The sequence below is a fragment of the Pyrgilauda ruficollis genome, unplaced genomic scaffold, assembly GCF_017590135.1.
Source record: "Pyrgilauda ruficollis isolate IOZ18807 unplaced genomic scaffold, ASM1759013v1 scaffold15, whole genome shotgun sequence".
Lineage (NCBI taxonomy): Eukaryota > Metazoa > Chordata > Aves > Passeriformes > Passeridae > Pyrgilauda > Pyrgilauda ruficollis.
Window position 1 is genome coordinate 12,707,671 of NW_024513654.1, and position 10,476 is coordinate 12,718,146.

The following is a 10,476-nucleotide window of genomic DNA, read 5'->3' on the forward strand; positions in this document are numbered from 1 at the left end:
TGAAGGTATGCAGGAATACTGGCTAAATAGGTGGGCAAAGTAATTGGCTAAGTTGAGTTAGATGCGTGTGTTAGATGCTCTGGAACTGAGGATTATTTTGATTTGAAGGCATACAGGATTTTTTTTTTCTTCAGTTTGATGTCAATGAGCCTTTGTGGGCTTTTGAATTGTTGTTTTTTTTTGCTCAGATTGTGTTTCTTCTATTAGAAGTCAGGTGCAGGAATCAGTGAGTCAACAACGGCCAAGAGGAGATGAGGCCATTGCCAGTCCAGCGCTCCCCAGTCTACTGGAAAACAATTTAATTAATGTGATTAAGGTGAGAAAACTCAAAGGGTTTTTTGGCTGTGTTTCTTTTCTTTTCTTTGTGTCTTCTCTTTTGGGAGGGAGGATAGGGTTTGCAATCTAGTCCTGAGCATGTGTTTGAGTAGATGCTATCCTGAGACTTCAGCTTCATATTCAGCAGGGTTTATTGCAGGCATTTTGCAAACTTCCGTTGCTTGTCTTCTGTTGGCTTCACTCACAACTGCAGAGTTTTTCTGCCTCCCTTTCACAGCTGTGGCACTTCATAGAAATTTTGGCTCCCTCACAGAGAAGAAACTATCCACTGATTTCAGTTTTCAGTATTACTGGAGTATTAGAAAATCTTCTGGCCATTCCTTCAATTAAAGGAGGATTGTGTTATGTACTAAAGAAAGCTCCTTCCTGCTCCAGTAGTGTCTGGGTAATATTGCTATTGCTCAAAAATGAGTTTCCAGCAGGTATTAAAATGAAAGGGTGGTGTTACTGGGAGATGGGGACATGTTAGTAGACAAGTGTTGCCAAAGCAGTAGATCATTTGAGGTACATTTTAATGTGAGTGTGGAAAACTTAAGTTCTCGTCATGCTTCAAAATAAGCTAAAATATTTCCATATTTTAATGCTTTGTATTTCTTTTCAAGTTTCTAGTTTTCTGTACATCAGTAATTCGTGATGGATATACTGACCAAGAAATATGGCTGCTGCTTATATTGCTATTTAAAATAAGCTTGGAGAAACAGTTAAAACCTTTTATGATAGATTTTCAGTGCCTTTTTTTCAAGCTTCTGATGAATATAAAAGACTGGGATACTAAGGTAACTTCATACATTTATTGTACTAGATTTGTGGATTTGTGAAACTGCAACTTCTGTTTTGAAGTTTTCTTTATTTTTTCTTTTTTGACATACAGAAAAGTATTGGCTGAAAATGTAATATAGAATTTTCAATAATAGTACATATAATATGAAAAATTCAAAGCTTTGTGTTTCTGTGAGATTTAGGAAGTGGGTGGCTATACTGAGAGGGTTTTTGTTGCATGACATTGAGTTGCCTGTCCTCTTCTACAAGTTTGTTTATCTTAAGATTATGTGTGCTAAAACAGCTGTATGTTTAAAAAGGCAGTCTGAAAGAATGAAGAAATTATTGCATATGCGGGTAAGCTGTCATTAAAAACATTCTGATCTCAACTACCCTACTTTAAATTGTATTTGGCAGACTCACCTGCTGGTGCAGCGCAGACGTTTTTTAATGCACGTCATCTCTTGTTAGATCGGTTCCTTTTATCACTTGTGCTGCCTGTGTTTCTAGGGAGTAGGTGTGTGCTCCTTTGCAAATACAGCGAACAGCCCTTCTTCAGTTTCAGGATGTTTTGTTGTTCTTTTGAAGATGTCTGAGCTGTGCCTGTCAGTGAGTGAGCTCTCCAGCAGCCCCCACAACCTCCTGTGGCTCGTTCAGCTCGTGCCCAGCTGCGTCGCGCGTGGACGGTAATGCCGCGGCCGTGGCAGCAGCACACGTCATCCACAGCTGCTTCCTTTGTGTCACCTCAAAGCCTGAACAATGACACCTAAAAAAAAAAGGGATTTGTTTGCTCATATGTTACAGATGCACCCTGGTGTGCACGTATAACTTCCTGATCACCTCTGCTGTGAAAAAGCGTTGTTAAGTCTTTTGTGTGGTTTCTGGGCTGTGGGTTCTTGGTACACTGTAGCACAGGAAGGCTTAGCTTCAGGTTCTGACATCCATCACTCTAATTCTTGTCTGAGTGATCAAACTTTAAATTTTCTTTGGGTGATTCATGTCTGCTTCTAAGCATTATTCTGAATTCTGTATCTTTGAAATTAGTAAATGATGTAACTGAGTGAGCAGAATTAGTTAAGTCATTAACTTCAGGCTTGGAGAGAAGTATCTAGCATTGTTTACTTGTGCAGAAGCTGAGATACAATGAGATTAAGTATACTTCTGTTTTACTAGCCTACTTACTGGTTTATATAGCACCTATATTCAGAAAATCCAGTTTAATGGTTGCAAGCAGGTTCATGTCTAAGGAAGACTTGCATAGCCTCACATACTTTGTAGAAACTGTGGATTAAAAAAATTCTAAGGGAAATAATTTTTTTTTGTTTTTCAGGGAAGTAAAGAGGCGCCTTAGCCTAGTGATAATTGCAAAATTTCTTCATAGAAAGCATGTAGAAATACCTGATGACAGTGACAAGCAGGTATGCTTACATGTGTTGTCTTTGTAGAATTTGGAAGTTCAGAAAATATAAGTATTGTATGCTTGTGTTTTTTGTTTTAATATTGTAAGCCTGTTCTCAAGAACGTTGCCAAATGACCAATTAATAATTTTCTGTTTAGATTACTGTTAAAAGTGTATTTGCACGTGTGTGTAATTTGCATATTCTGCAGCTTGTGCTTGTTTATATGCCTAAACATTAGTTTTAGACATTGGAAAGAGGTCTACACTTCTTTGAGTCTTCCTTTTGTAATCATGTGGAGACACACTGTTTTCATAGGTTTGATCTTTTATTGAGAAAGTGTACAAACACTGAAGTCTTTAATAGTCAAAAATTACTCAAAGCATGGAAACGTCCTTTTTAATTAAAAATCCCTTTCTGTTCTTTTTCTACTGGATAAGTAATACTGTAGTGGCACTCATTTTCCAATTTTCTGTTGTTAGTAAATCAGTCCAATTTGTTAATGCTTGTGTCTGTAGATGTTTCTTCTGCATCACTTTCTGGTGTGTATGAAACCTTCTTATCTACTGAAGAAGATGAGAGAGATGAGAAAAGAGCAGAACGAGCACAAAGATGATGAAGTTCATGCAGAACTGGAACATGAGGTATATAGGCAATAGTGCTTTTTTTCCTTTGTTTTTTATTCATCTTTTTATATTTTATATATAGTAGTATATATTTTATACAATTTGGGGAATGTTTCTTTTACTTTGTAACAGTTCTGTGTGTGGAACTGTAAATACAGTTTTGTTACTGTTCATCTTTAAAATATTATTAATTTTGGTTATAGTCATGGGGGAAGGAAAGGAACGTATCATGGAGGAACATGTACTGGTTGTTTTACAAACAGGGAAGTGGTCAGATTTTCTGAAGTCACAGGGAAGTCTTGAGTCTCTACTTCTGTAATCAGAAGACAATCTTCCCTCTCTTCTGATGTAATCAGAGAAAACTGTTTGGTGCTGAGCCAAACCTTCACCTTCAGGCTTCAGAAAAAGATTTGTGAATCTTCTATCAATATCTTCTCTCAAAGAAGTGCTAAAAAGATTTAGTATTTCCATCCATCCAAAAATTGAATATTTGAATTTGGTTATTTAAGGGGTTATCATGGAATCTCTCAGCAAGTGTTTTGATCTGGGGGTAGAAGATGGGAAGATAAAGCCAACTGCTGAATTTAATTTTCAGTTTGTAAAACCACAATTTTAAATAACTTCGGTTATTTAAACCAGTATAATACTGGTTTAAAATGTTTTTAATATGTGAGTATACTGTTTCAAATTAGTTATTTAGGCAGATTACGTGGATATACTTGTCCATAGGCCTGGCTGTTGGAGGATTCTTTCCAGAAAGCAGAGATGATTCCGTGTCTAGATGTGAAGAGTTTAAAAAATGGTGCTTTCACTGCTAAAGCTCTTTTGATTTCTCTCCAGGTATACTACCTAATCTATGTCCTCCTTCATCTAGTCAGTGAAGCCAGTTTCCTTGATGTTGTAAATTCTAGTCAAAGGGTAAGTAACTTTAGTAGCTAGACCCTTAGATTTTAAAATGTTGTTTATCATGCACATTTAATCTGTTTTGGTAAGAGCTATCGTGTGATGAAAGATCACCAGTGTGTAAGATCACTGGGGGAAGCTTTTGTTCTGGGCAGGGTAAATGCAGAAGAACTTCTGTGTGTTTACTGCAGAGAAAACTCTCTTCTGTGTTTCTGTGAATGGAGCTACCTCCAGAAATAAGGCTGTGAAAGAGCAGGCATTTGTTGTGTTAATCTTTCCCAGAAAGTATCTGGAGATAAACTTAACACAGAAATTCTAAGTCAAATGATTCTATCAACTTTGGAAGTCAATTTGAAGTTTTTCAATCCGGGAGAAAACCATTTCAAATATATCCAGTAAAATATTTTCAAGCACATTTCAGTTTCCTGTGCTGGAGTGCAGCAAGTTAAAGCAGGACTGTAGCTCTTCTCTGTAGTGGCAGTTCCTTTTTGCCATGTGATGTGAACCTCTTCTAAGTAATTCTGTCTGCTTAGCCTTTCAGTATTTCTGTTCAGATTTCTGTGATCATTTGCTGGGAGTTGCTTGCTGCAAGGTGTCTGTGTAAACCTTGTGCCCTGTGGAATCACTCTTGGCTTTTAAGAATCTGTCACAGGGACTGTTTGAGACACATAAGCCAGTAATGTTTGGCTACATTTGGATGCTTAGGTGTCTCAGTATGTTACTTAGATTTGTGGAGAACTTGGTATTTTCAATTGTTTTTTAATGTCTCAATTTCTTAAGGAAGAAATACTTTATTATTCACTGACCTGTTAGCCATCAAGTGGCAAGAGAGGTATGGCTGAATATTGTGCAGGCTAGACTTGTGCAAAATCCATCTTAATTATTTCATTTCTGCCCCTCTTCCAGTTAGAGAGAATAAATTGTGGTGGCCTTGGGAAACTAGCAAATGTTTATAAATAGGATTTCAGCATGTCTCACCTGTTCTGCAGAGAGGAGCCTCTTGGCAGCTGTTCAGTGAGAGACTGAAAACAGGAATTTTATGAAGAAATTAACAGAATGTGAAAGACCTTGGGAGTCATAATCAGGAGATCCTGAAGTGCAAAACTGCTTTATTAAAGTAATCAGAAATTTAGAGAAAATAAAAGATCAGCTCATAAAAAATTGGCTATATTTTACCTGCTCAGCCAATTCCTACAAAAGAAATTACCTGAGTCATCATTACTGAAAAGGTTATTTTCAGCTGTTGTAACTTGAGAATTTTTTTGCTGATAAAAGATGTGATTGGCACTGCACTGTGTTTGCTATTTTGGGGGACAGAAAGGATTAGCAAATTAGTTAGTAAGCACTTTAGAATTTGTGTTGTATAGCTCTGCTATACTTTGAAGCTGCTTTTATAAACTTAGACCTGCTTTACCAGGAGCATGTCAGCAACAGATAGAGGATCTTGTGATGTGATCTTGTTTTCTTTCTTTTCCTTAACTGTGTATTTCTGAGAAAAATTCATACTGAAGCATGTAATTTTTAAATTGATATAATATTTGAATAAAGCCTGTAGTTTTGACATGGAGGATTTAATAGCTGTACACTTTTGTCTTTATTTAGCAACACTTACTGAAGCTTTGTCGTGCCTTAGATAAGCACGTGAAAGGTGATATTAGGGAAGATGCAAGAATGTTTTATCGGTCTAAGGTAAGATGCAAAACTTGATTTTTCTGTTTTGTTTTGGTTTTGGGGTGGTTTTTAGTGTTTGTGATCCATGTTGTTCCCTCATCTCAGCCCTGGAAATTCTAGGAGTTCCTCATGGGCTTGGGGGTTTTTCCTGGTTTTTTTTTATCTGCATCATATCTTTGCATGGGAATAAATACATGCCCATTTTAATTCACTGAAAATACCCCTTATGCTAACAATGGGACTCTCAGCAGCTCTGAAATGTGGCTGATCATCCCTTTAGCCAGGCATCTCCACATTTAGGCCCACAGAGTTGCTCTGTTTCTCTTTGTGGCAGTCACTGGTAGCTGACTCCAGTTGTAAGAGCAGAGCCTACCTGCAGGGCAGGGTACAGGGGGCTGAAAAAGTTGCCTGTCTTGCACGAGTCTCCATTTTATTTTTCAAATGAATGAATTGATTAAAAATGCTTTGGATGTAAGCGAACTGTTTGTGTTGTAGCTCCAAGCTTGGACAGCTGCCTTTTGTTTGCTTTGTCTGTGAGCCTTACATTTGGTAGTCCTCATTTTGTGACCTTCATGCTTTGCATGCTACAGACCAAGTCAGCTCAGTGATAAAGTCACCAGCCCCAGCTTTGAAAAGCCGTGGCTTCTTCGGCTTTAAATCAGACATTTGCAATTGCATGTTTCCTTACCTCTCAAAAACATTCTTCTTTTCTTACTCAGACACATTAGTGGAGCATGGATCCTTTTAACAAGTTAATTGTTCTTGCCTTGGAGTGTTGTATCTCCGGTTGCTTTCACTTCTATTTCTATTTGCCTTTGCACTGAGAGGGGAAAATCTTACTCTGGTTTCTCCATTGCTTCATTTGTGTAATACTGCAGCAACTTCTAGAGGATGCCACTGTGCTGGGTGTCAACACAGCAGATGAAGCAAATCTCAGTGTGAATGGCTTGGATTAAACACCTGCTTGTGACTGGTTGTGAAAAAGCACGGTTTTATGTACAAGGAATTTGTTTCAGAAGCAGCCGGTGCTGCATTGCTGGCTTTTGTGGCCACAGTTGCCCCTGTTCTAGGTACAATCAGCCTTGTGACAAACCCATTTCCCAGGGATGAGGTGGTGTTTGGAGGGCAGAGGTTTGCATGGTGATTCCAAGCATTCAGCCTGAGGAGTCATGTGCCTCCAATGTTTGTGGAGTGCATGACTTTCAGTTCAGAGTGATGAGTTACAGGGATCTGAAGTGGAGGTGATGATACTTCGTGACAATTAAATTGTTCCTTTCCAGTAAAGCTTGTATGCTGAGTTATCTGTTTATTTTTGAGTTTGAAGCTGGGAGGGGGAACACAGAGGTATGATTTTTGTCTTTTTTAACAAAAACGGCTAAATTAATCAGTGTGAATTTGCAGGTAAAAGGCTTGGCTGCTAGGATATATGGGAAATGGCAGGATGTGATACAAACCACTCGGCTTACTCAGGTACTGTAATGAAACTTCTCTTCCCTCATTGCAGGGTGCATTTAACTGAGTTTTTAGCACTTGAAAATGGCAAATCTTTTCAAGAGATTTTCTTTTTCTATATAAATGGCATGGCTGTGGAATACACTTAGATGTATTAGAATGGATTTTAATTGGAATGCTTGCTTTGCTGGCTTCAATAAAAGCAGGACCTCCTCTCCATTGTTAAAAGCTGTTTCTGTAAAGGTGTGTGTAATACACTGAAATCCCAGTCCTGAGTAGAGTCACAGGGCCTGTCTCTGATTACAGCTATTAGCAGATGCTTCCAAAAGGAAATTGGGGCAGGAATGCAGTGAGGCACATCCTGCTGGGGTCTGGCACCGTGTAGCTTTGAGACTTCTTGAGTCCAGGGCTTTATTCACATATGTTTAAGGGTTCTCAACAACTTCTCCCCCTTTGAATGTGACAAATTTCATGCCACGATTAGGCAAAGCCCCTCATGTTTGTAAAAGTATGAAGTAGTAAATAGTGCCATGATAAGTCTCAGAAATATTTGCCTTTGTGGCACTTAGCTGGCCTTGGTAGAATAGGTGGATAATTTCTGCTGATACTCAAAGTTCAGAGCTCTTTCTTCCAGCCTTGGCTTGTAAGGTTTCTGTTGTAATGTGATCAGGCCACCTGTGTTATTCCTGTCTGGGAACATAAAGCTATCTCTCCTGGAAAAGCTTAGCTTTCCAGTAATGTAGAATATAATTCATATAAAATTTAAACCATACATTATGCTTAGTACTGATTCCAGTTAAAAACTGTGTAATTAACCATTTGTAAAGACTATTAATTGCTCCCAACAATGTGCAAAAAAAAGTTCAGTGCAGTGTGTGTGATATTTCGAGTTCTAGAACGAGGAGTGACACGCGGCTACAGAATCTGCTTAGCAATTAATGGAAGTTGATAACGAGGTGGCTCTTTCAGTATTTTTTTTTTTTTGGGTGTTTGGGGTTGATTCACATATGGGAAACTGACAAGTGTTTCAGAATAAAATTCCAGGAACTTTTTCCAGCACATTGTGGTGCTCCCAAGCTAAGCACTTGCCTACTGTACTAATTTCTTCTGACACTGGATTTCTGACTTGTATACTAATTTGTTTTTACCCTTTAGGGAAAACTGCATGACTTCTGGGAGCCAGATTCATGAAATCTTCACTAGTTAAGGGAAAATAGCAGAAACTGAAATCAAGGAGGATGTAGAATGAATGGAGCTTCACCTTGTTTGGAACAGAAGAAATCAGTCACCTGAGTTAGAACTTGAACTTGATTCAGACAAGTTCTAGACACATGAGAATCTGATTTGACTAACATTGTTTTTACTACAAGTGCTCTACTTCTGAGAAATTGAAGTGGATCAACTGAAAAAAACCCCAGCCATTCCTACAGCCCTATCAGAACTGGCTAGAAATATTTTACTGTATTGAATGCTGAGGGGAGTTTTCTTGTTTCCCTTGTTAATCACAAGACCTGTTTGATAACAGTAAGTATTTATTTTCTTGCCAGCACATACCTGCAAGCATTGTTTTAGGTTGGCTGGGCACGAACTACCCTGTGACATGAAATGTGAGTTCAGGAGGAGTGTTAGACCTCCCCTGTTGTGAGCAGGTGAGGAAGTGGTTCAGATGTGGGCTGAATCATGGTAATCTGCAAAGCAGAATTGGTATGAACATCCAGTATCTCTTAAAAATACAAAACACAGCAGTTGAACCTTCTTTAAATGGAGAATAAAATATCATCTCAGTGGAGATTAGAGAACACCATTTGGCTCACCTTTGTAAAGACTGTGAAAGCCATATGATGGCTGAATTCCTTGGTGTGAAGTCCTGCTGCACAGACAATATGTGCTCAAAGCTCCAGGAGCTGTTTATGAAATAATCAGAGGAAGGTGTGATCTCCTTTTGTGATCTCTGTACAAATGCTACACTTAAATCATACACTGTGGTTTGTCTGTAGAATGGATGTAATAGGAAGAAAAAGTTCAGTTATTGGGTAGAAGCACCAATGGGGATTCCCATAATAAGAGAGATTTTTAATAACATCAACATGTGTATTTTATAATACTGTTTTGTTTTAATTCTTGTAGATTACCCTGTCTTGTATGAAATTCTCTATGATAAGAATGTAAAATAAGGCTTAAAAACCTGCCAACTACAAAACCTTCAAATTTAATTATGTGTAGTACATATAAAAGAACTGCTATAGAATGGACACATCTAAGAGGAAATCTATTAGATTTGCAAATTCATACTAAATGTTTTTTCTTTCAAGTGTTACATTGTTATGTCAATGTCATCTTCTGCTCTTTGATAGCTCATCTGCCTTCCCTCTCTAACAGTTGCTTACTTTGTTGGATATATTGTATGTAATTTTATTAATGTTTTTATTTTTTTCACTAATATTGTATAAAGGTAAAAAATGTGGAATGTTTACTGTATTTAATGTGTACATATTTTCTTACTGTGTAAAGTTGACATTGCTGGCCTGTATATTTTGAAGAAAAGGGGAGGAGTTTAGATGAACAGCTTTTGTACTGCAGTTCAAAGCATGTTGAAACTGCTGAGGGTTTTTCCACACAAAATAGCCATTTTGATACTTTCTTTCATTTAACAGAACAATGAAAAAATAAAACCAGACACTCCTTTCTAGTTAAATACCCCTGGACAAAATGGGCTCTGTTTCACAAAAAACAAATGACCACAGGTCCTATTTTATTCTTATGGCACATGTTACAATTCTTGGGTTCACAGGTGATTAGCTCACTATAGATGGAGACAGTCCTGAAATCATTCTCAGCTCAGCCAGGCCTGTGTTTTCATGCTTAATGCCTGTTCCAGCACTTTGCCTCTTCCCCCACTCCTGCTTGGTCTGGACTTCTCTTCCATCTGGTTTGTAGCTGAGGAGTAATTCCTCAAGAGGTGAAGTCTAGGTGTGGGTTAAATTGGTGCTCATCAGAATCCTTACAGAGATGATTCCCAAGCATCACTACAGGGTCTTTACAAGAGGGTCCTGGCAGTGAAATAGCAAACCTGCTGCCCTTGTCTTTTGCCAACTCATTTGCTGTCCCTCAGCCAGGACTTACGTGCACTGGAAAAGGCTGTTCCCTTTTCCTGCAAAAGGTTGTTGCACACTAAAGGTCTTAACTGCTTTGGATGTCTTCAGAGAAGCATTTTTGCACTTGAGGTCTATCTTTTGATACTGTGTTGGCTATATTAAGAGCCACATTATCACATTTCATGTGGAAGTAGGTGCACTTTATTGCAGTAATAACAGAAAAAAATTAAAGTCTGG

General features: G+C 38.1%; 1 protein-coding gene across 2 annotated transcripts in view; it reads left to right on the plus strand.

Moving 5' to 3' along the window:
* The window catches only part of SLF2 (SMC5-SMC6 complex localization factor 2), a 29,402-nt gene extending 18,926 nt beyond the window's left edge, over positions 1-10,476 (plus strand). The window contains exons 12-20 of one of the 2 annotated variants that reach the window (XM_041461505.1): positions 208-316; positions 939-1,112; positions 1,606-1,781; positions 2,426-2,513; positions 3,011-3,136; positions 3,959-4,036; positions 5,624-5,710; positions 7,094-7,162; positions 8,300-10,476. In XM_041461505.1, the coding sequence (XP_041317439.1) occupies positions 208-316; positions 939-1,112; positions 1,606-1,781; positions 2,426-2,513; positions 3,011-3,136; positions 3,959-4,036; positions 5,624-5,710; positions 7,094-7,162; positions 8,300-8,335 (943 nt within the window). In that variant the 3' untranslated portion in view covers positions 8,336-10,476. The remainder of the gene's footprint in view (positions 1-207; positions 317-938; positions 1,113-1,605; positions 1,782-2,425; positions 2,514-3,010; positions 3,137-3,958; positions 4,037-5,623; positions 5,711-7,093; positions 7,163-8,299) is intronic. The other variant, XM_041461506.1, reaches the window with a different exon arrangement.